Raw genomic sequence first — 25,026 nt, 5'->3', positions numbered from 1 at the left:
TTGTTACTCAAATAGAGTTCTCATAACTAGTTAAGTGAACTTGGATTAGGTAATTGGATAAGGATTTTTTTTTAAGGATTTTAAAGCTACAGGCCTTGGTAACAATTATGATTAAAAAGAAAATTGAGAGTACCAACAAAATAGTAAATAGGCTTAAATTTCAAATTGTTTTCTCCTTCTATATAAGCAAGGGGCTTTTCTCACCTTAGAGGGTAGGATGAATATGGCTGTTATCCTTTGTGAATTAAACATTCTTAATGCACTTTGGTTCTTGAGCCGAATTATTCTAACCTTGGAGAAATCTGAAATGCTGAAATACAGAAGATTTTTCGCATTCCAGAACTATCTGTCTTCCATTATTTTTATTTATTTACTTATTTTGAGACAGGTTCTTGCTCTGTCGCCCAGGCTGGAGTGCAGTGGCACAATCTTGGCTCACTGCAGCCTCGACCTCCTGGGCTCAAACAGTCCCCCCCACTTTACTACCTTATCCTCCTGAGTGGCTGGGATTGCAGGTGCATGCCACCACTTTGGCTAATTTTTGTATTTTATGTAGAGACAGGATTTCGCCATGTTGCCCAGGCTGGTCTTGAACTCCTGAGTTAGGTGATCTGCCTGCCTGGGTCTCCCAAAGTGCTAGAATTACAGGCATGAACCACCATGCCCAGCCGTATCTTCCATTAATATCAAGGAACTGTATTCTTTGTAGTCTTAGGGCATTTAAACATTTTAAATAACTAGATTTTTATTTTCAATTTTTGGTTTTTTTCCCCTTGTGCTGAAGTGTTTGGGCTTTTGGAAATTACAAGCAGTCCCAGAGAGATGATTGGTTTGGGAGCAAAGGTATTTGACCATTTACCCTGAATTAAGGAGTATTGCTGATGTTCTTAGGTTTCTATGACTGAACGAAAAGAATTTTGACAAAATTGGAAGAAGACTGCCTTTTAATGATGTTAAATTTTGAATTACTTTCTGTTTCTCACAAATGAGTACAAAGAGACCTTTCCAAAAATGCTTTTGTGGTAAGTAGTATATGGTGGTCTGTAGTATGGTAACAGGACCTTTGGAACAACTCTGGAAAAACTATGAAGGAAACCTCTGCAGGCTGCTCTATTTTTGAGACGGAGTCTCACCCTGTCAGCCAGTCTGGAGTGCAATGGGGTGATCTCGGCTCACTGCAACCTCTGCTTCCTGGGTTCAAGTGATTCTCCTGCCTCAGCCTCCAGAGTAGCTGGGATTACGGGCACATCCCACCACGCCCGGGTTATTTTTTTTTTCTGTATCTTTAGTAGAGACTGGCTTTCACCATGTTGGCCAGGCTGGTCTAGAACTCCTGACCTCGTGATCCGCCCACCTCTGCCTCCCAAAGTGCTGGGATTACAGGCATGAGCCACCATGCCCGGCTGGGCTGCAGGCTACTCTTAGCACTGCTTATGGAGTAGCCCTAAAAACAAAACAAAACAAAACAAAACAAAACCTCTGTTTTCACTTGTTAAATCACCAATTGGTTTATGTGAATTTGTTTGAAGACTAGCCTTTCAGTGCATTATTTTGAATATTTTTCTTTTGTATTTGCCTGAAGACCACTATGCTCGCTTATTTGCTTGCATTTTTTATTTTTTGAATATAAGTTTCTCTAATCAGTCTAAAAAAGATTTTCTACACCTCCTAGCCTTATTCACTTTCCAACACAATACAAAGTAACTTTTGCCTGTAAATGTGGTTAGTAGAGGTTGCCAGTGACTTTTTTTTTAATATTTTGTTTTATTTTATGTTAATGTTAATGTTAATTTTATGTTAATTTAGTTTGAGACGGAGTTTCCCTCTTGTTGCCAAGCTGGAGTGCATTAGCATGATCTTGGCTCACTGCAACCTCCGCCTTCCAGATTCGAGAGATTCTCCTGCCTCAGCCTCCAGAGTACCTGGATTACAGGCGCCTGCCACCATGCCCGGCTAATTTTTTGTATTTCTAGTAGAGACAGGGTTTCACCATGTTGGGCAGGCTGGTCTCGAACTCCTAACCTCAAGTGATCCATCCGCCCTGGCCTCCCCAAAGTGCTGGGATTACAGGCGTGAGTCACCACTTCTGCTTGCCAGTGACCTTTTAATTGCTAGTTTTCTGTCTCTATCTTACTTGATATTATAGCCTGCTTCCTCTTTGTCCTTCTAAGCAGCAATGGTCACCCCCTCCATTTTATCTAGTGCAGCATCTCCTGTTATTGCCTTGTCATGCAATATATTTGTTGCCTCACCTTTTTAATTTTATTTTTGTTTATATTTTTATTTTTTTGAGATGAAGTCACACTGTCTCCCAGGCTGGAGACAGTGGCCCAATCTTGGCTTGCTGCAACCTCCACCTCCCGGGTTCAAGCAGTTCTCTGCCTCAGCCTCCCAAGTAGCTGGGATTACAGGTGCCTGCCACCACACCCGGCTAATTTTTTTTTTTTTTTGGTGAGACGGAGTCTTGCCGTGTTGCCCAGGCTGGAGTGCAGTGGTGCGATCTCAGCTCACTGCAACCTCTGCCTCCTGGGTTCAGGCATTCTCTGCCTCAGCCTCCCGAATAGCTGGGATTACAGGTACCTGCCACCACACCCAGCTAATTTTTGTATTTTTAGTAGAGACGAGGTTTCATCACGTTGGCCAGAATGGTCTGGATCTGCTGACCTCGGGTGATCCACCCGCCTTGGCCTCCCAAAGTGCTGGGATTACAGGCGTGAACCTCTGCACTTGGCCTGTTGCCACACATTTTGTCTTCTCCAGGAACCTGAACTCTTTGAGACAGTGACTGACCAGGATGCATCCTCAGTGATTAAATAGCACAGACTCCTTACTACATTCTCCTTAACTAATTGCTAACTCTTGATTGACCTGCTTTTTCATAGGTAGAGAAGACTCAATAGCACATCAACTATAGACAAATGCATAAGCTAAGGTGCATAATTTAGTCTTTTTTTTTTTTTTTTTTTGAGACGGAGTCTTGCTTTGTTGCCCAGGCTGGAGTGCAATGGCGTGATCTCTGCTCACCGCAACCTCTGCCTCCCAGGTTCAAGTGATTCTCCTGCCTCAGCTTCCCGAGTAGCTGGGATTACAGGCATGTGCCACCACGCCTGGCTAATTTTTGTATTTTTAGTAGAGACAGGGTTTCACCATGCTGACCAAGCTAGTCTCGAACTCCCGACCTCAGGTGATCCGCCCGCCTCAGCCTACCAAAGTGCTGGGATTACAGGTGTGAGCCACCGCGCCCAGCCAATTTAGTCTCTTAAATATGATTGATTCTGGCTGCGTGCAGTGGCTCATGCCTATAATCCAAACATTTTGGGAGGTTGAGGTGGGAAGATCACTTGAGGCCAGGAGTTTGAGATCGGCCAGGTCAAAATAGTAAGACCTTGTTTCTACAAAAATAAAAATACTCTGTAATTTTGGCGAGCTGACAACAATTTTGTTTATTTTTGCTGTGGATTGTTAAAAAATGGAACAGTCAGGTCTGAATACCAGCATTTCTAGACTTGTGGGATAGGAAAATGATTTGTTGTATTACCTGGTGACTTAATCTCATAAATAAAATAACTTATTTTTTTTAGCCATGTAGACACTTGGAATATATTTCCCAACTTTGAGTGAGTCCAGCCTTCCATACAAAATGTATGACTCTCTTCCACAACATCACTAACAGGTGGTTGAAATTATATTTCACCCTGGCTTTTCATTGGAAGAGGTTTGACTAGCTTATAAGGCATCCTGTTTTCATTGTTCATCTGCTCTCTCTTGTTAATAAGTCAGTCCCTTCAACAGCCTCCTTTTACAGATGAGGAAACTGAAGTTTTGGGTGGGGAGTAAATCCAAGATTACAGAGTCCAAAATTATTTTTCTAGTAACTGATAATGCTAGAATCTAACTCACATCAATTATTCTAGAATTTATGCTCTTTTTACTGTTTACTATCACATAGTGCTATTATGGAAAATTCTTCCTAATATCTGTTGAAGTATGCACTAAGAAACTAGGGGCATTGCCTGGAATTTAAACTGGCTGCCTAGATTTTTGTGTAGATACCACTGTGTACTGTCTTCTTAGACATTTGGTTTTTTACTATACCCCAAGTGATTAAGCTCTAGGTATTCAGTGGACACATCAGAACATCATCAATTTATAGTAGGGAAGAATGTCTTTCATACTGACCAATTCCTATACTGATGGTCAGTTATGTATGAAATCTAGTTATAATCACAGGCTGTTTGGTGAGCATGGGGTTTTCAAAGGAAGTTGGATAATTTTTCATAGCTAGTGCCTTTAAATGAGATGTTTAGCTCCTCTTTAAGGAATAAGCCTGCCACATGGTCCTGATACTTGGATCCATGAGTCCTTGTTTCCTGGTTGGTATAGCAGAAATTCCTAAATGCTTTTCTTTTTGAATTTTATCTTTTGTCTACTTAGCAGACATGTACTTAGTTTCAGATGTTTTAAATACATTTTTTCTTCAGACAGAATACATTTATCAGTTATTGCAATATTGTAGGTTGTAGTAACAACCTACCCCAAAACTTAGTGGCTCTAAGTAACAACCCATTTTATTTGTTCCCTATTCTGTGGATTGCCAGTTTGTTTTCTGCTGGTTTACTCTGTGCTCACTCACTTAGCTGCAGTCAGCTGGAGGCTAGGCTGAGGCTGGTTGAAGTAAGAGATAGCCTCAGTCACAGGTCTGGGAACTCAGCTGGGATGGTTTTAGTTACCATGTGCTCTTTCAACCTCAGAAACAGGCTGTTTCACATGGTGGTCTTAGAGTTTCAAGAGGGTGAGAATGGAAGTCACTGAATATACTTTTTTTATTATTTTGGTCAAAACAGATTACAAGGTCAGCCCAGATTCAGGAGGTCATGAAATAGACTCCAGCTTTTGGTGAGAAGAGCATGAATGTCATATTTCAAAGGAGCCTGCACACCTTTAGCCCTCTTTGCAAACAGTCTACCACAAGCAGTTGCTAGAATTTTATAGTTGGGTCATCTGATTGGATTTTGAGTGCTCACTGATAATCTAATATATGTTATCCATCAAAACACAATGAAAACCATCCTAAGAACTTGTGGACATACCTTGTTGTTTGCCCTGTACTACCTATAATAATGATTCAAAAACTCTTTCTCCCTAGAATTTCTGTTGTTTCCTATACTTGCCCTCAGGAGCTGACAAGAAGAAATATCTTCAGATGTTTGAGATAGTTCTGTCTCTTTCTGCTCCCCTTCCAGATGTCTAACTTTCTCTCTTGAAAACATATGTGTTTTTCTGACATTGTGTCTCTACCATACTGGTTATTCTTCTAGGATCTCTCTGCGCATGTCGTACCTGAACAGTAAGAATTGATAATATCTATTGAGTGCACTTACATTTTAGGGGCATTTGCTAAGAATTATCTCATTTTCTTTTCTTTTCTTTTTTTTTGAGATGGAGTCTTGCCCTATCGCCCAGACTAGAGTGCAGTCATGTGATCTCAGCTCCCTGCAAGCTCTGCCTCCCGGGTTCATGCCATTCTCCTGCCTCAGCCTCCCTTGTAGCTGGGACTACAGGCATACACCACCATGCCCGGCTAATTTTTTTGTATTTTTAGTAGAAACGGTTTCACCGTGTTAGCCAGGATGATCTCAATCTGACCTTGTGATACACCCGCCTCGGCCTCCCAAAGTTCTGGGATTACAGCCGTGAGCCACCTCGCCTGGCCTGATTTTCACATTAACATTCATGGAGGAACCAAATTTAGAGAGGTTATGTAACTTATCCAGTTGCATTCAGAGAGTAAAGCTGGGATTCATTTTTCTCTCTCCTTCATATATATATGCATATATGCATACACACACACATACACATGCATACATACATGGAGAGAGAGTGTTTTGGTCCCTAAGTAGAGTACACTTTGTTTTTTATCTGAATTGTACTTCGTTTCTGATTTTTTTTTTTTTTTTTTTTTTTGAGACAGAGCCTCACTCTGTTGCCCAGGCTGGAGTGCAATGGCTCCATCTCGGCTCACTGCAACCTCTGCCACCCTGGTTCAAGCGATTCTCTTGCCTCAGCCTCCCGAGTAGCTGGGATTACAGGCTCCTGCCACCGTGCCCAGCTAATTTTTATATTTTTAGTAGAGACGGGGTTTCACCATCTTGGCCACGCTGGTCTTGACCTCCTGACCTCGTGATCCACCCGCCTCGGTCTCCCAAAGTGCTGGGATTACAGGCGTGAGCCCCTGTGCCCGGCCTAGTTTCTGATTTTTTTGTCACAATTTAATCTTCCCCTACTAGGTTTTTAGTTTTTTAGTTTTCCCAGTACCCAACAAATTAATAGTGTGTTGCACTTTGTTCCTCAGTTTGTGCACCAGAGTGTTGGTTGACTTCATATTACAGGTGTGTTTTTAAGAAAGTACCTTGTCACTCAGCAATTTTTCCTTATGAAATAATGGTAAAGAGGAGGGGTCATCAAATTTTTTCTGCAAAGGGCCAGATAATCGGTATTTTAGGCTTTGCTTGGCCATAGGATCTCTTGTACCTATCCAACTCTTTATCCAACTCTGCAAATGTAGTGAGAAAGCAGTTACTGACAACACCTAAAAATGTAGGTATAGTTGTGTTCCCAAAAAAAAAAAAACCTACAAAAGCAGGTGGAGGGCAGGATTTGGTCTCCGTGCCAGTAGGATGCCCACCTTTAGTGAAGAGGATGATTGAAAGAGTGCAGTCATAAATCTAACATTAATAACCTGTATTAGCCTAGATTTACATTCATATAAAAATACTTTGTTATTTTTGCTCACAATAGTAAAATGTATTTTTTGTAAGTTTCAATAGTTATATTCTTATAATGTAGAAATTGAAGAGTCATTGTAACCAACCCCCTAGAATTCAGTATTAACAAATTCTACACATTTAAATGTGTATGATAAATGGGTAAAGTGTGAGTAGAATTACAGAAGTGGGAGAAAGTGAAGGTGTGTAATGTTAGAGATGGTGCTGTGCCGTTCATGGGTTTTGAGTAGGGGAGAGATGACCTTTGGACTTTTCTTCCTTAAAATGGCCACTGTGGTAGTGTGTCCTGCCTCCTTAGGGTAGGTCTTTGTGCACAGTGAAGCTATAATGTAACAATAACTTTGTAGAGTAAATAGACACAAAGGAAACAAATGGCACAAACATTTTGTAGGAGATAGTAGAAACCTTAGGGTGTAAAAGGGCAGCTATATATCACTGGTTTTGGCATTTGTGCCATTGTTCTCCTTGGTATTTTTAGGCAGTGTTAAATCTAAATTGTGTTTGTTGCAATTCACTGCGTTTAGCTGTCCCCCTGCCATGGCACGAAATATCCCATGCGTGGGATATTTCCTACTCAGTACCTCAGGCACTTAGCTGCTGTGGCTAGAGCTGTGCTGTCCAGAACAGGAGCCATTACTTGGCCAGATAGGTTATTAAGCACTTGAAATATGATTAGTTCGAATTAAGATAGGCAGTAAATGTAAAATATACATTGGATTTTTTTTTTTCTTTTTTTTGAGACAGAGTCTCGCTCTGTTGCCCTGGCTGGAGTGCAGTGGCACAGTCTCAGTTCACTGCAACCTCTGCCTCCCGGGTTCAAGCGATTCTCCTGCCTCAGCCTCCCCAATAGCTGGGACTACCGGCATGTGCCACCACGCCCAGCTAATTTTTTGTATTTTTAGTAGAGATGGAGTTTCACTGTGTTAGCCAGGATATGCTCGATCTCCTGACCTTGTGATCTGCCTGCCTCAGCCTCCCAAAGTGCTGGGATTACAGGCGTGAGCCACCATGCCTGGCGGATTTTTTTTTTTTTTAAAGAAGAATGTAAGTAAAGTATCTTGATTTTTAAAATGTTTATTACATATTGAAATGAAATTACTTTGTGATATATTGAGTTATTTTTATTTTTAAAATTTTAAATGTGACCACTGGAAAATTTAAAATTATACATGTGACTAACCATTCTATTTCTACTAGCACTGGCTTACAGACTGAAGTATAAGATATTTAGATTTGAAGTATAATTTTCTTGAGCAGTACTTAGTATTGTTTAAGTTATTAAAAGTATACTTCATGTGATGGATATCCCAGTTACCCTGATTTGATAATTATACATTGTATACAGGTATTAATATGTACAACTGTTATATATCAATTTAAAAAAGAGGAAAAAAGTATACCTATGTACATTATGTGCTAATTATGTATTGGCTTGAGAAGCTAAATCTTACAGATATGTTTGTTTCTGTAGGAAAAAGTTAGAATTTTTCTTCTTTACTTTTTTCTTTTTCTTATTTTTTTTTAATTTAATTTTTTTTTTTTTTTTTTGAGACATTGTCTTACTCTGTCACCCAGGCTAGAGTGCAATGGTGCGATCTTGGCTTACTGCAACCTCGGCCTCCCAGGCTGGAGTGCTCCTCCTGCCTCAGCCTCCTGAGTAGCTAGGATTACAGGCATGTGTCACCACGTGGACCTGGCTGATTTTTCTATTTTTAGTAGAGACTGGGTTTTGCCATGTCATCCAGGCTGCTCTTGAGCTCCTGGGCTTAAGCATTTTTCCTGCCTCAATCTTCCAAAGTGGGATTACAGATGTGAGCTACTGTGCCTGAACTAGAACTTTTTTAAGAAACAGGGCTGTGCTCTGTCGCTCAGTCTGGAGTGCAGTGGTGTAGTCATAGCTCACTGCAGCCTTGGACTCCTGGGTTCAGCCTCCTGAATAACAAGGACTATAGATGTGCGCCCCCTGGCTAATTTTTTTCTTCAATTTTTGGTGGAGACAGGATCTTACTTTGTTGTGCAGTCTGGTCTCGAACTCCTGGCTTCAAGTGATCCTCCTGCCTCAGCCTGCTGAAGTGCTGGGATTACAGGCATGAGCCATCGTGTCCGGCCAAGACCTACCTCTTAACATCACTTTCCCCCAAAAAAATTCTAATAGTAGTTTTAAAAATCTTTTTTTGCCCTCTGAATTCTTCCCTTCCCTTTCTCTGAATTCTTAGGATATCTGCCTTCTATCTTATAAGGATAACTGTTTTTTACTTTGTATTTTTGGTGATATACACCCATTATTTCCTGAACTAAATGATACTTCAAAAGAATCTTCTTTGTACTGAATTAAGAGCCATATAACTTGGCATATGCATGTTATTTCTGTAGATCTCATTTATGTTAAGGTATGATTAGTTTCTCTTGCTTTATTTCCATAGATACCTTTTTAAAAAGTAGTTCTATAGACATGTACAAAGGAAACAATCTAAATGGAATTGCCCCCACTTTTTGGAGAGCAAGCTAATAGAGATAACCTACACAGATAGATGTACTAACCAGGAAATAGGCATATAACAGTTGAAGTACTTTTAGAATGATGGGAGAAGTAAAGATTTCAGGAAGGAGAAAAAATTGAAGAATAATTATTTATATGGTTACATATAATTACAGAAAAGTAGAACAAAGTATAAAGCAGGAAAAAATTTTACCTGTATCTTACCACTTAGAGGCAGCCATTGTTAACCCTTTTGCATATGTATAACCGTATGCATATATATAAAAAAATTTTTTTTCCAGACAGTTTCACTCTTAGGCTGGAGTGCAATGGCATGATTGTGGCTCACTAGCCTTCAACTCCTGGACTGAAGCGATTCTCCTGCCTCAGCCTCCAGAGTAGCTCGAATTACAGGCTCATGCCACCACAGTGGGCTAACTTTTTACATTTTAAAAATATTATATTGTCCAGGCACGGTGGCTCACGCCTGTAATCCTAGCACTTTAGGAGGCTGAGGTGGGCGGATCACCAGGTCAGGAGATCAAGACCATCCTGGCTAACATGGTGAAACCCCATCTCTACTGAAAATAATAAAAAATTAGCCGGTGGCATGTGCCTTTAGTCCCAGCTACTTGGGAGGCTGAGGCAGGAGAATCCCTTGAACCTGGGAGGCGGAGGTTGCAGGGAGCCGAGATTGTGCCACTGCACTCCAGCCTGGGTGACAGAGTAAGACTCTGTCTTAAAAAAAAAAAAAAAAAAAAAATTGCACTGGGTGCCGTGGCTCACTCCTGTAATCCCAGCACTTTGGGAGGCTGAGGTGGGTGGATCACGAGGTCAGGAGTTTGAGACCAGCCTGACCAACATGGTGAAACCCTGTCTCTACTAAAAATACAAAAATTAGCTGGGTGTGGTGGTGCACACCTGTAATCCCAGCTACTCAGGAGGCTGAAGCAGGAGAATCACTTGAACCTGGGAGGTGGAGGTTGCAGCGAGCTGAGATCGCGCCACTGCACTCCAGCCTGGGTGACAGAGTGGGACTCCACCTAAAAATAAAAAAAAATTATTGCAAAATGATATATGAGTAATGCTAATTTAAAAAATTTAAACAGGGCTGAATGCGGCGGCTCACGCCTCTAATCCCAGCACTATGGGAGGCTGAGGTGGTGAATTGCTTGAGGCCAGGAGTTCGAGACCAGCTTGGCCAACATGGTGAAACTCCATCTCTACTAAAAATACAAAAATTAGCCAGGCATAGTGGTATGTGCCTGTAGTCCCAGCTACCTGGGAGGCTGAGGCACAAGAATTGCTGGAACCAGGAAGGCAGAAGTTGCAGTGAGCAAAGATCATGCCACTGCATGCCAGCCTGGGCAACAGAGTGAGATTCTGTCTCAGGAAAGTAAATATATAAATAAAAATAAAAATTCAAACAGGCTGGGCATGGTGGCTCATTCCTGTAATCCTAACACTTTGGGAGGCCAGAGTGGGAAGATCGGTTGAGCCCAGGAGGTTGAGACCATCCTGGGCAATGTAGTGAGACCCCATCTCTACCCCCACAAAAAAAATTGGTGATTGTCCTAGTGTGCATCTGTAGTCCCATCTACTCAGGAGGCTGAGGCAAGACAGAATGCTTGATCCTAGGTGATTGTACCACTGCCCTCTAGTCTGGACAACAGAGTGAGACTCTCTCAAAAAAGAAAAAAAAATTCAAACAATATAGAATTATTTAGAATCACAAAAAAAGTTTTCCTTCCTTCCCAGTCACCCCTCCTTTCTCCATAGGGAATATCTTTTTACAGTATGTATATAAATACATACATTTTTGTGATTATTACAATTAATGTACATGGGATTGTGTATTCATTGATTTGTGTTTTTCCTACCCATTATGCCTTAGGAATCTTTCTATAATATAGATCTCTTGCATTTTAAAAGAGAGTGGATAGGGCTGGGTGTGGTAGCTTACACCTGTAATCCCAGCACTTCGGGAGGCTGAGGTGGGTGGATCACAAGGTCAAGAGTTTGAGACCAGCCTGGCCAACATGGGGAAACCCATCTGTATTAAGAATATAAAAATTAGCCGAACATGGACGGGCGTGGTGGCTTATGCCTGTAATCCCAGCACTTTGGGAGGCTGAGGTGGGCAGATCACCTGAGGTCGGGAATTCAAGACCTGCCCAACATGGAGAAACCCCGTCTCTACTAAAAATACAAAATTAGCCGGGTGTGGTGGCGCATGCCTGTAATCCCAGCTACTAGGGAGGCTGAGGCAGGAGAATTCTTGAACCTGGGAGGCGGAGGTTGTGGTGAGCCGAGATTGCGCCATTGCACTCCAGCCTGGGCAGCAAGAGCGAAACTCTGTCTCAAAAAATAAATAAAAAATAAAAAAATAAAAAAAATAGCCAAGTGTGGTGGGCTACTCGGAAGGCTGAGGCAGGAGAATCGCTTGAACCTGGAAGGTGGAAGTTGCAGTGAGCTGAGATCCAGCCACTGTACTCCAACATGGGCGACAGAGTGAGAGTCTGTCTCCAAAAAAAAAAAAAAAAGAGTGGATAGAATTTTTGAAAATAAGTAAATGCACATATTAAGGAATTCCAGCAGAATAGAAGAGCACTGAATAGAATGGTTCCCCAGTTATCCCTCCTGCCTGTTACCTTGAGTTTTGTATGACATTCCAGAAATCTCTGCTTCTGTAGGTACCTTTTATTTTCTTTTTCTTTTTTTTAAACACAAATGAGCTCATCGTATAGTTTCAAGAAAATACAGGATAGATAAAACTGAAAATAGGTATTTTTCTATTAACATTAATGGAAATGTTAATTAAGAACTTTATACTTTTTAATGACTGATTTTTCATTATGTGAAGTACTAGTTTAGCTTTTCTCTTGTTAGCTGCTTAAAGTTTTCAGTTTTTCACTGAAAAACAGATGGAACTCAAAGTCTAGTTTTGACTGATGTGCCTTTAAATTGCAAAATATACATATTTAGTTTAAATATACTTTTTCTTATGTTTGTATTAGTGTTATAAGTTGACCAGTTACCAAACCCTTGAGTTCTGTGAGTCTACATAAAATTTTGCATTAAAGGCACAAAAATAACCTGATAATGCTATCAGTTTTTAATGTAAAATTTGTGAAATGATAGGTAATGGGTTTTTGTTTTTGTTTTTTAATCAGTGACTTTTTTGAACGAACCATTCTGTGCAACAGCCTTGTGTGGAGTTGTGCTGTGACGGGTAGACCTGGACTGACGTATCAGGAAGCACTTGAGTCAGAAAAAAAAGCAAGACAGAATCTTCAGAGTTTTCCAGAACCACTAATTATTCCAGTTTTATACTTGACCAGCCTTACCCATCGTTCACGCTTACATGAAATTTGTGATGATATCTTTGCATATGTCAAGGATCGATACTTTGTTGAAGAAACTGTGGAAGTCATTAGGAACAATGGTGCAAGGTAAAGTACTTTTAATTTTTCCTCTTGGTAAGTTTATATTCACGTTGCTCAAATTCAAAACACACAAAATGATAACCTAAGAAATCTTCCCTTTTACTATGCTCCAGCTATCCTGTTAACCCACAGATAGCCCTGGTATTAGCTGTTTCTTGTATATCTTTCCAAAGCTAATTTATACATATGCCACCAAAAACATATACATGCATACGTCTGTATGTATATATATAATATGTCTTATGTAACAGATATGTATGCACAAATTCCTTCTCTTTTTAATGCAAAAGAACATGTATACTCTAGATCCCTTTTCACTAAAAAGATCTTGAAGGTTAGTCTACTGTTACATAAGCCGCCTTCCTTCTCTTTAATTTACTGTATAATAAAGTTCCATTATATGGAAGTTCCATCTTTAAGAGTAGAACTCTTTAGCTAATGGTATCTACTGTGTCCTCATTATGTCACCTAATAGTTTAAATATGCCAGTATTTATTGATTGGTTTTAGTATCTTATTTAACAAAACCAGGATTGAGTTTTATATACCCCACTAAGTTATCTTTCTTTCATACTTTCTCACACTGCTTTATTGAGCTATAACTCACATACAATACACTTCTCCTTTCTATAGTGTACAAATGCAGTGTTAGTGCTTTTTCTTTTTACCGAGCTCTTCAGAAATAAAGTGGATTTTTATATGAACATTGAAAATGACATAATCTATGGCAATAAATTAAAAATTATCAGTGTTTTCCTGAAGTCTTAAGCTTTGTGATTGACTAGTCACTGACATTTATAATAATAAACTTTATATGCATTAAAACCTTTTGTAGCCTCTTGACTTTTAGGATATTAACTGTTTTGGATGCCCTGAATACAAATTTTTTTTTCTGGATTTGAAACTTTAGAAGCCAAAAGTTATTTATGTTGTTACTATTATCTTATTTGGAGAATCATTATAAGTTTATATGTAATGTTAGAATTAATGTCTTAACAAATTAATATAATCCATTTTAATTGTTAGGTGCTACCCTACTTGAATCTTACAAAGCCAAGCAACCAAATGTGTTTATATTAAGAACTAACTTATTTGGGTTTGATTTTTGGGAAGTAATTAAGTCCTTTTTTTTTTTTTTTGAGACGGAGTTTCGCTCTTGTTGCCCAGGCTGGAGTGCAATGGCAAGATCTCGGTTCACTGTAACCTCTGCCTCCCGGGTTCAAGTGATTCTCATGCCTCAGCCTCCTGAGTAGCTGGGATTACAGGCACCTACCACCACGCCCAGCTAATTTTTGTATTTTTAGTAGAGACGGAACTTTATCAGGCTGGTCTTGAACTCTTGACCTCAGGTGATCCACCCGCCTCGGCCTCCCAAAGTGCTGGGATTACAGATGTAAGCCATTGCGCCTGGCCTAAGGCTTAATTTCTTAATATATTGGCTATTCTTTTTGTTGTTGTTTGAGACAAGGTCTGGCTCTGTGGTTGTTGTTGTTGTTGTTGTTTTTAAACTTTTGGTGTAGATGAGGTCTGGCTCTGTTGCCCAGGCTAGAGTGCCATGGCTCCATCTCAGCTCACTACAACTTCTACCTCCCAGGCTCAAGCCATCCTCCTACTTCAGCCTCCTGAGTAGCTGGGACTATGGGTGCATTCCACCATGTCCAACTAATTTTTGTATTTTTTGTAGAGATGGGGTTTCACCGTGTTGCCCCAGCAGCTCTCAAACTCAGGAACTCAAGTAATCCACCTGCCTTGGCCTCCCAAAGTGCTGGGATTACAGGCTGAGCTACTGAGCCTCACCTATATTGGCCATTTGTAATTGGCGATTGTGCCTGAAGTTTTCCTCCCTTAAGTACAACATTATGAATGTACTCTGTTTTTTTTTTTTTTTTTTTTTTTGAGACGGAGTCTCGCTCTGTCACCCAGGCTGGAGTGCAGTGGCCGAATCTCAGCTCACTGCAAGCTCCGCCTCCCGGGTTTACGCCATTCTCCTGCCTCAGCCTCCCGAGTAGCTGGGACTGCAGGCGCCCGCCACCTCGCCCGGCTAGTTTTTTGTATTTTTTAGTAGAGACGGGGTTTCACGGGGTTAGCCAGGATGGTCTCGATCTCCTGACCTCGTGATCCGCCCGTCTCGGCCTCCCAAAGTGCTGGGATTACAGGCTTGAGCCACCGCGCCCGGCCAACTCTGTTTTTTTTTAAAAAAAGTATGGAACTCTTGTTCTAATACATTTAAATAATTAAGCATAGAATTGGGTTAATTTGAAATGTGCTTGTAAGAACAAGAGAACAGTACTTTAGTTATTTTTATCTAAAAACTAAGAATGGTTACAGTTATTAGATCCACTCCTTAGGTCCTTTGTTCCCATAATCACTTAGATTATAAGTACCATAGGTTGGGGCTTTTGGGGAGGGTGGAGTTTGTGGAACTTGAGACTAGAGACTCCCCAATTCCTCAACTCCTCCAAAGACTAGAGACAGCGGGCCGGGCGCGGTGGCTCAAGCCTGTAATCCCAGCGCTTTGGGAGGCCGAGACGGGAGGATCACGGGGTCGGGAGATCGAGACCATCCTGGCTAACACGGTGAAACCCCGTATCTACTAAAAAAACCAAAACACTAGCCGGGCGACGTGGTGGGCGCCTGTAGTCCCAGCTACTCGGGAGGCTGAGGCAGGAGAATGGCGTAAACCCGGGAGGCGGAGCTTGCAGTGAGCTGAGATCCGGCCACTGCACTCCAGCCTGGGCAGCAGAGCGAGACTCCGTCTCAAAAAAAAACGACTAGAGACAGCACTAATTAAGAGTTCATATGTATATTTTACTAATATATCCTTAAGGTTGGCATCTTTTACATAGCTATTTTGTCTTCTCTGTAACTTGCTGTGAGCACTATTGACAAGGGAGTAATAGGTAAGGTAAGAATAGTAAAAACAAAATACTAAGAGGTGGCATATGAAAAAGGAGATTAATTGGGGATGATGAATTATAGGGAAATCATGATTTAAAGGAGGCTCAGTTAAGAGTTAAGTAGAAAAGGGGACTCAAGATGCCAGTGGATAATCTAGTAAGTTTTTTAGCTAAGTAATTAAATTTTTTCAACCAATAGCAAGAAATCATCAGGAAAAGTATTTAGAAATAACTGAAAACTTCTTTCCCTTTTAAGATTAAGTTATACTGTTGTTTTTCTGTGGATTTTTTTTTTTTTTTTTTTTTTTTTTGACAGGTTCTGGCTCTGTTGGCCAGACTGGAGTGTAGTGGTACAATCAGAACTCACTGCAGCCTCAATCTGTCAGGCTCAGGCAATCATCCTGCCCCAGCCTCCTGAATAGCTGGGACTATAGGCATGTGCGATGACACCTGGCTGATTTATTTATTTTTTTAACTTTTAGTATAGATGAGGTCTGGCTATGTTGCTCAGGCTGCTCTCAAACTCCTGAGCTCAAACAGTAATTCCACCTTGGCTTCCCAAAGTGCTAGGGTTATAGATGTGAGCCACTGTACCTGGCCTTTTCTGTGGGTCTTATAAATCAACTACACTGTCCTATGAAGTGTGAAATAACAACATAATTTACCTTTTAAAGGGATGTACCTATACCAATCTTGCTGCTATACGATAGTCATATATTTGAGTTCCTTTTTTATACCAGACACTGATTTAGGTGCTACGGATTAATGGCTCCCCAACTCACAAAGCCAAACATACTTGCTGCTTCTCAAATATGCCAGGCATGATCCTGCCTCAGGGCCTTTGCGTTACTCTTCTCTTTGCCTGGAATTTTTTTCCCCAGATATCAACATGGTGAGTTCTTTTACTTCATGTCTTCTTACATGTCACTTTCATTGAAGCCTTCTGTCCTATGTGAAATTTAGCATTTTCTTGCCCCAACTTTTATTTATTTTATTCTAAAATTTATTTATTTTTTGCCTCCCCACCCTTGCTCCAACTTTTAAAACATTTTTATTAAAAAATTTTTAAATTGTGGACCAGTTGTAGTGGCTCAAGCCTGTAATCCCAGCACTTTGGGAGGCTGAGGCAGGTGGATCACCCGAGGTCAGGAGTTCGAGACCAGCCTGGCCAACGTGGCAAAACCCCATCTCTACAGAAAATATAAAAATTAGCTGGGTGTTTTGTCTTCTCTGTAACTTGCCGTGAGCACTATTGACAAGGGAGTAGTCAATGGTCAACTGTAGGCATGCGCCTGTAATTCCAGCTACTCGGGAGGCTGAGGCAGAATTGCTTGAACCCAGGAGGTGGAGGTTGCAGTGAACCGAGATCACACCACTGCACTGCAGTCTGGGCAACAAAGCGAGAGTCTGTCTCAAAAAAAAAAATTTTTTTTTTTTTAGTTGTGGAAAAATACACTTAACATAAAATTAGTCATCTTAACCATTTTTAAGAATACAGTTTAGTCCTCGCCCCAACATTTTATATTTATCTTCCTTGCTTTGTTTTTTGTTCACCTTGGCACTATATTTTCTTTATTTTGTTTGTTGGTGGTTTCCTCCAGCAGAATGTAAGCTCCATGAGCTCAGGAATTTTTGTTCACTGTGTTGCTAGCACTTAAAATGGCATATAGTATGTGAGCAGAGCAGGTATTTGTTGAAGTATAAATAATGCAAAACAAATTTCAAATAGAAGTGCTTTGAAGGCAGTGGTATGGTAGAGAGTGAGAGGAGGAAGTGGTTGGCACTTGAGCTAGGGTGGTCAGAGAATGTTGCTGTGGAGGAAGTGACATTAACTCAGAACAGAATGAAGGAGAAGGAACCAAACATGTGAAGAACTCTCTAGACAGAGGGAAAGGCCTGAAGTGGAAATAATTTAAAATAATGCCCTGACTGCTGTTTGGTGAAATGATTGAAAGGAGGTCAAGCATGGAAATCCAGGAACCAGTTTGGAGGCTACTACAACAGGCTTTCTAGTGCAGATAAGAACTTTGAATCAGATGGCAGCAGTACAAATGGAGAAAATTGGATGGATTCAGGATATTTTGGATGGAGAACTAACACATTTTATTAATGGATGGGATGGATGCTGGGTTGGGCAGGGGAATGTGTGGGGAAAGGAGAAATCATGGATGATGAAATCATGGATGATCTCAATTTTTTGCCTTTAGTGGATGATGGTAAAATGGAGAAACTTAGCTCATGCCTATAGTCTCAACTACTTGGGAGACTGAGTCAGGAGGATCAGTTGAGCCCAGGAATGCAAGGTTACAGTGAGCCAACTACATGATCATGCCAACTACACTCCAGCTTGAGTGACAGAGCGAGACCCTGTCTCTAAAATGAAGAAAAGGCCAGGCGCACGGTGGCTCATGCCTGTAATCCCAGCACTTTGGGAGGCCGAAGCGGGCAGATCATAAGGTTAGGAGATGGAGACCATCCTGGCTAACATGGTGAAACCCCATCTCTATTAAAAATACAAAAAATTAGCCGGGCGTAGTGGCAGGCACCTATAGCCCCAGCTACTCAGGAGGCTGAGGCAGGAGAATGGTGTGACCCCGGGAGGTGGAGCTTGCTGTGAGCTGAGATCACGCCACTGCACTCCAGCCTGGGCAACAGAGCGAGACTCTGTCTCAAAAAAAAAAAAAAAAAAAAAGATGCGGAAGCCTCAGGAAGTAATGTATCAGTTTAGCCATCTTTGCACTCAAATCAGGCCCCGTTATTTTCTGATTACTCTGATTTTGTGTTTCATGGACATGTTTATGTTACTCATAAGTGACTTTTTTTTTTTTTCTTTTTGTGACGGAGTTTTGTTCTCATTGCCCAGGCTAGAGTGCAATGGTGCAGTCTCGGCTCCCTGCAACCTCTGCCTCTGGAGTTCAAGCGATTCTCCTGCCTCAGCCTCCCGAGTAGCTGGGATTACAGGTGACCGCCACCACACCCAGCTAATTTTTGTATTTTTTAGTAGAGACGGGGTTTCACTATATTGACCAGGCTGGTCTTGAACTCCTGACCTCAGGTGATCCACCCATCCCAGTGCTGGGATTACAGGATTACCGTGCCCGGCCTCATAAGTGCCTCTTACAGGCTAGATACTGGGCTGGGTATATCGGGGTTTTGGAAAGAATTAAGATGCTCCAAGAAGCCTATGCAACATAGTGAGACCCTGTCTCTACAAAAATTAAAAAAAAAAAAAAAAGAAAGAAAAAGCCAGGCATGGTGGCATGTGCCTATAGTCCTAGCTACGCAGGAGGCTGAAGCAGGAGGATCACTTGAGCCCAGGAATTCTAGGCTGCAGCGAGTTATGATTGTGCCACTGTGCTGCAGCCTGGGTGACAGTAAGATCTGGTATCTAAAAAAATAAAAATAAAAATAAATACATTAAAAAAAAAAAGATGCTCTTGAGTTCAGTTAGGAGAGAGACAAACATGCGGACTTGCTAAATATTAAAGTTATGAATAAGGTAACTCAAGAGCATCGAAATTCAGTGTGGCATTGAGGCTAGGCCTAGCTTCCCCACACTCACCTAACACTGAATAAGTCTTTTAACCTTTGCCACATTGGATGGTATCTCAGTGTTTAGCTTGCTTGTTCCAGTCCTTTGCTCATTTTTCTTTTGGCTTGTTTGTTATCAGTATATTTGTGGGAGATTTATATTAAATACTAGGCATATTAAGCTCTTTGTTATACTGCTAAAGTATGTTTCTGTTTCATTTTTTGTTCTTTTTCTTAAGTGTGCAATAAGGGTAAAAAAAAAACCTTTATTTATTTATTTATTTATTTTTTGAGATAGTTTCTCACTCCTATCACTCAGGCTGGAGTGCAGTGGTGTGATCACGGTTGATCTCCTGGGCTTGGGTGATCCTCCCACCTTAGCCTCCTGAGTAACTGGGACCACAGATGTGTGCCACCACGCCCAGCTACCTTTTTATTTTTCTGTATTTTGTAGAGATAGGGTTTTGCTGTGTTGCCCAGGCTGGTCTCGAACTCCTGGGCTTAAGCAGTCTGCTAGCCTTGGTTTTCCAAAATGTTGGGATTACAGGTGTGAACCACTATGCCTGGCCTAAGACCTTTTAAATATATGTAACAAATAATTAAGAAATAAAGAATAAAAATACAATAAACATCCATGCATTCTCCACATGTGTTAAAAACTTAAGACAAATTAAATTTAACAGAGCTTAATTGACCAAAAAACTATTTGCAAATCAGGCAGCACCCTGAACCAGAAATAGGTTCAGAGTGACTCTGGTGCTGCTGTGTGGTTGAAGAGGATTTATGAACAGAAAAAGGAAAGAGACATACAGAAAATGGAAGTGAGGTACAGAAATAGCCAGATAGCAATTGGTTGCAGCTTGTTGTTTGCCTTATTTGAACACAGTTTGAACAGTTTGCTCCCTGTGAGTGGTTGAAGTATGGCTGCTGTGACTTAGCTACTTGTTACAAGAGTCGGTTATAGGTTATAGTCTGTTTAAACACCCAGTTAGATTATAGTTAACCATATACAGAGAAACTTTTAGGCTGAACTTAAAATATATAGGGAAGCAGCATTAGGCTAAACTTAACACTTGGTATTATTATTATTATTATTATTATTATTTGAGACATAGTTTCACTTTGTCGCCCAGGCTGGAGTGCAGTGGCGCAATCTCAGCTCACTGCAACCTCCACCTACTGGGTTTGAGCGATACTTGTGCCGCAGCCTCTTGAGTAGCTGCAATTACAGGCCCACACCACCAAGCCCGGCTAATTTTGTATTATTAGTAGAGATGGGGTTTTGCCATCTTGGCAGGGCTAGTCTCGAACTCCTGACCTAAGGTGATCCGCCAACCTCAGCCTCCCAAAGTGCTGGGATTATAGGCATGAGCCACTGTGCCTAGCCATACTTGGTTTTAATAGGATACCTTTATCTTTGCTTTTTGTTTATAGTTTGAGAAAAGTTTTATGGGAGGCAGGTAGTGATAGTGAAGGGCAGACTTTGGAGTTAGACTTTGTTGGACAAATGATATCCTTTTGAGTTATTGCGAGATTAAAATGAAAATGTATATATATGTATGTGTGTATTGTACACATTTTGAATTGCTGTAGAATATGGTAGCATTTTATTGGGGGAATAATACTGCTGTTGACTTGAGGCTTATATGGTAGTTAATTTTTTTTTCTTTTGACTAATTTTCTATTGAAAATTAAATTTTATAATTAAACTTCAAAGATGACTTGTAATTTTAACATTTTATTTTATTTTATTTTATTTTATTTTTTATTTACTTTATTTTGTTTTATTTTATTTTATTTTATTTTATTTTAATTTCGAGATGGAGTCTCGCTCTGTCACCCAGGCTGGAGTGCAGTGGCGCGACCTCGGCTCACTGCAACCTCTGCCTCCCAGGTTCAAGCGAATTTCATGCCTTAGCCTCTTGAGTAGCTGGGATTACAGGCGCCTACCACCACGACCAGCTAATTTTTGTATTTTTTAGAGAGACAGGGATTTGCCGTGTTGGCCAGGCTGGTCTCCAACTCCCGACCTCAAGTGATCTACCCGCCTTGGCCTCCCAAAGTTCTGGGATTACAGTTGTGAGCCACCACGCCCAGCCACAATTTTAACTTTAGATCCTGAGTTCCTCATCGTATATCCTTATCTCTCTCTATCCTTTTCACTTAAATTTCAGTTAAAATAACTTTAAGATATAAACTTGCCTAAAATGACTAGATTTCCTTTGGTTTGAATTGTGCCTTCACCACATACTTACTACCTGTATAACTTTTTGGCAAGTTATTTAACATCACTTATCTCCTAGATTTCCAGTAAAAGGCATGCAGAATTATAAAGAAATGAGATAGAGACCATTCTTTTGTTAAATTAGTTGGTATAGGTACTCAGATCTGCTTGCTTCAGTATTCTTTTCTTATTGTTTCATTTACTTTTAACTATCTCCGTTTGTCTTTTGTCTTTGAGATGGGGTTTTGCTCTGTCACCCAGGCTGGAGTGCAGTGGCACAATCTTGGCTCACTGCAATCTCTGCCTCCTGGGTTCACACCATTCTCTTGCCTCAGCCTCCCGAATAGCTGGGACTACAGGCGCCCGCCACCACGCCTGACTAATTTTTTGTATTTTTAGTAGAGACAGGGTTTCACCATGTTAGCCAGGATGGTCTCGATCTCCTGACCTTGTGATCTGCCCGCCCCAGCCTCCCAAAGTGCTGGGATTACAGGCGTGAGCCACCGCGCCCGGCCTATGTGGTCTTCTAAGAATGCCATGCAAACAGACTTTAAGGCATCTAAGTATTATTTCTTTATTTTTATTTTTATTTTTAAAATTTATTTATTTATTTTTACTTCACTGTGTTGCCCAGATGGCCTCTTGGGCTCAAGGGATCCTCCCTCCCACCTTAGCCTCCTGAGTAGCTTGGAGTATAGGCACGGGCCACTGTGCCTGGTTCTCACTGTCTTTTTTTTTTTTTTTTTTTTTTTTTTGGAGCAAACACAATCATTGTTTAATGAAACGTTGGAAGGATGGTGAGCTGAAACTCAAATACTTGGGTGATTCACCTATCTTCTGTCCCCTCCCCTGGAACTAGAGAATTAAATCAGGAAAAAAGATGTGGAAATCATACAACCAAGAAACATTTTGGACTTATTGTGTAGTCATCATTCAGTCCAAAGATAGAATTAGAGTTTGAGAGAATCTGAAAAATTGAGTCAAAATATAATCATAAATTTGGTAATTTTTAAAATTAAAGTGGGCTTTGGGTAACCCATTTTCAAACTTTTTTTTTTTTTTTTTTTTTGAGATAGGGTCCCACTCTGTTGCCCAGGGTAGATTGTGGTGGTATAATCATACCTCACCGCAACCACAACCTCCACCTCCTGGGTTTAAGCAATTATTGTGCCTCAGCTTCCCGAGTAGCTGGGACTACAGGTGCCTGCCACCACGCCCGGCTAATTTTTATATTTTTAGTAGAGATGGGGTTTTGCCATGTTGGCCAGGCTGGTCTTGAACTCCTGGCCTCAAGTTTCTACCAGCCTCAGCCTCTCAAGGTGCTGGGATTTACAGGCGTGAGCCACTGTACCTAGCCATTTTCAAACCTTTTTACAAGCATCTCTTTTTAAATAAGAATTGGCATGTTGATGTAGTCTTTGAAATAGATACTGAAAACAGTTAATTTCTGGATAGGTAGCTGTTTTTCTGCATAATTTCCACCTTTAACCTCTTCTACTTCACCAGTTCTACCTACTGTTCTTTGGGTCTGGAAGGAATCTACATATCTGTCAAAACAGATATCTTCAGGGTCTGTGAAAGTCTACATTTTGCAACCACAGAATGGCTCTACTAATTCCATTTGGGAGAAAGTTGAGTGTGTGCAAGAGAAAAGATACTTGATACAGAGAAGTGGCAGAGATTCTAAAATTTTGCCTACTTGGAGAGTCAGCACTACCCTTAAGGAACCTCTGTAATATTGTAGTACATAATCTTCTATTTAGCTAGTGTATAGACTACTTAATAGTTCCAATTCTTTGGAATACAACTTCAGACATCAAGTAAGCTGAAAATCTAAAACTGGGTAGGAAAGTAACTGCCACAGGGTTCATCCATGTGCTTTACCTCTGACTAGACTATAAAAGCTATTCAAGAGCCAAAATTAAAACATTGGTGTTAAACTGTCCCAAGTTATTTTGGGATCCTCTTTGAACTTTTTGTTCGTTTGTTTTTGAGACAGAGTCTTGCCCTGTTGCCCAGGCTGGAGTGCAGTGGTGGGATCTCAGGTCACTGCAATTTCTATTTCCCGGGCTAAGGCAATTCTCCCACCTCAGCCTCCCAAGTAGCTGGAACTACAGGCCCATTCCACCACACCTAGATAATTTTTGTATCTTTTATAGAGGTGGGGTATCACCATGTCACCCAGGCTGGTCTCAAACTACTGGGCTAAAGCAATCTGTCTGCCTCGACCTCCCAAAGTGCTGGGATTATAGGCGTGAGCCACTATGCCTGGCGTAAACTTTTTTTTTAGTCACAGGGATAGCTTTTGTCTATTTGTGCATACAGATATTTGAGTGACTGCCACAGTAGGGCTCTGATGGGGGATACAAAAATGAATACAAGTCTCTTTCTGTGTAGACACTCGAAGTTTGAAGGAGCTAATGAAAGTTTATGAATAACTGAAAGAGAATAAGTTGCTGTAAAGGAGGCACAGTTAAGATATTCTGGAAGCTGAAAGACTTTGTGGCAGATTTGAAGCAATATGTGGTAGAAGGTACTTCTAAAGGTGGGTGTCCTGACAGCAGCAAGAAGTGGGACCTAATAGCAAAGGAGAAGCTGGAATAAGCAGCAGTTAAAAAAAACTATACTGGTGGGTCAGTATAAAACTTGGTTGTGGCCGGGCACGGTGGCTCAAGCCTCTAATCCCAGCACTTTGGGAGGCCGAGACGGGTGGATCACGAGGTCAGGAGATCGAGACCATCCTGGCTAACACGGTGAAACCCCGTCTCTACTAAAAATACAAAAACTTAGCCGGGCGTGGCGGCGGGCGCCTGTAGTCCCAGCTACTCGGGAGGCTGAGGCAGGAGAATGGCGTGAACCCGGGAGGCGGAGCTTGCAGTGAGCTGAGATCCAGCCACTGCACTCCAGCCTGGGTGACAGAGCGAGACTCCGTCTCAAAAAAAAAAAAAAAAAAAAAACTTGGTTGCATTAGAAGACATTGCAGAACTGGAAGTACACTAATATTTATTGAACTTTTCCTGTATGCTAGGCAGTGGGCTAGATGCTTTCATTTCAGTCCTCATAATCAATGAGTGACCCAGAACTTTCAAATGTGATTTGCTCCACTTATCAGAAGTAAAGTTTATAAATTTTTAAAAATCTGGTTTTTTTCTATTAAAGTAAAAGATTCATATATCAGAGAAAAATGCAAAAGATGAAAGCCTGGAGTTCATTTTCCAAATACTCCCTTCAGAGATAACCACTATCAGAAATTTAGTGCATATTTCTCGACCATTTTTTCTGTACTATACTAACATAAAAAATTAGCAAGCAGCTTTTTCACTTAGTAATGGTTTGGATGTCTTCTCATATCAGAACACACAGATGTGTTCCTTTTTTTCTTTTCTTTTTCCCTACTTTTGAGAGATAGTCTCACTCTGTCACCTAGTCTGGAATGCAGCGATCATAGCTCGCTGCGGCTTTGAACTTCTAGGCTCAAGCAATCCTTCTGCTTCAGCGTCCCAAGTAGCTGGGACTATAGGCATGTGCCACCACACCTGGCTAATTTTTAAAATTTTTTATAGTCTCCCTATGTTTCTGAGGCTGGTCTTCAACTGGCCTTGTGCGATCTGCCTCAGCCTCCTGAAGTGCTGGAATTATAAGTGTGAGCCCCCACACCTAGCCAC

General features: G+C 41.0%; 1 protein-coding gene across 2 annotated transcripts in view; it reads left to right on the top strand.

The window, feature by feature from the left end:
- BAZ1A (bromodomain adjacent to zinc finger domain 1A) overlaps positions 1 to 25,026 on the top strand; it is a 129,423-nt gene that overhangs the window by 2,625 nt on the left and 101,772 nt on the right. For both annotated transcript variants that reach the window (XM_025392486.1, XM_025392485.1), the window contains exon 3: positions 12,438 to 12,716. In XM_025392486.1, the coding sequence (XP_025248271.1) occupies positions 12,438 to 12,716 (279 nt within the window). The remainder of the gene's footprint in view (positions 1 to 12,437; positions 12,717 to 25,026) is intronic.

The sequence above is a fragment of the Theropithecus gelada genome, chromosome 7b (assembly GCF_003255815.1).
Source record: "Theropithecus gelada isolate Dixy chromosome 7b, Tgel_1.0, whole genome shotgun sequence".
Taxonomy (NCBI): domain Eukaryota; kingdom Metazoa; phylum Chordata; class Mammalia; order Primates; family Cercopithecidae; genus Theropithecus; species Theropithecus gelada.
The sequence above is the reverse complement of the archived record's forward strand: the minus strand, read 5'-3'. Positions and strand labels throughout refer to the sequence as shown.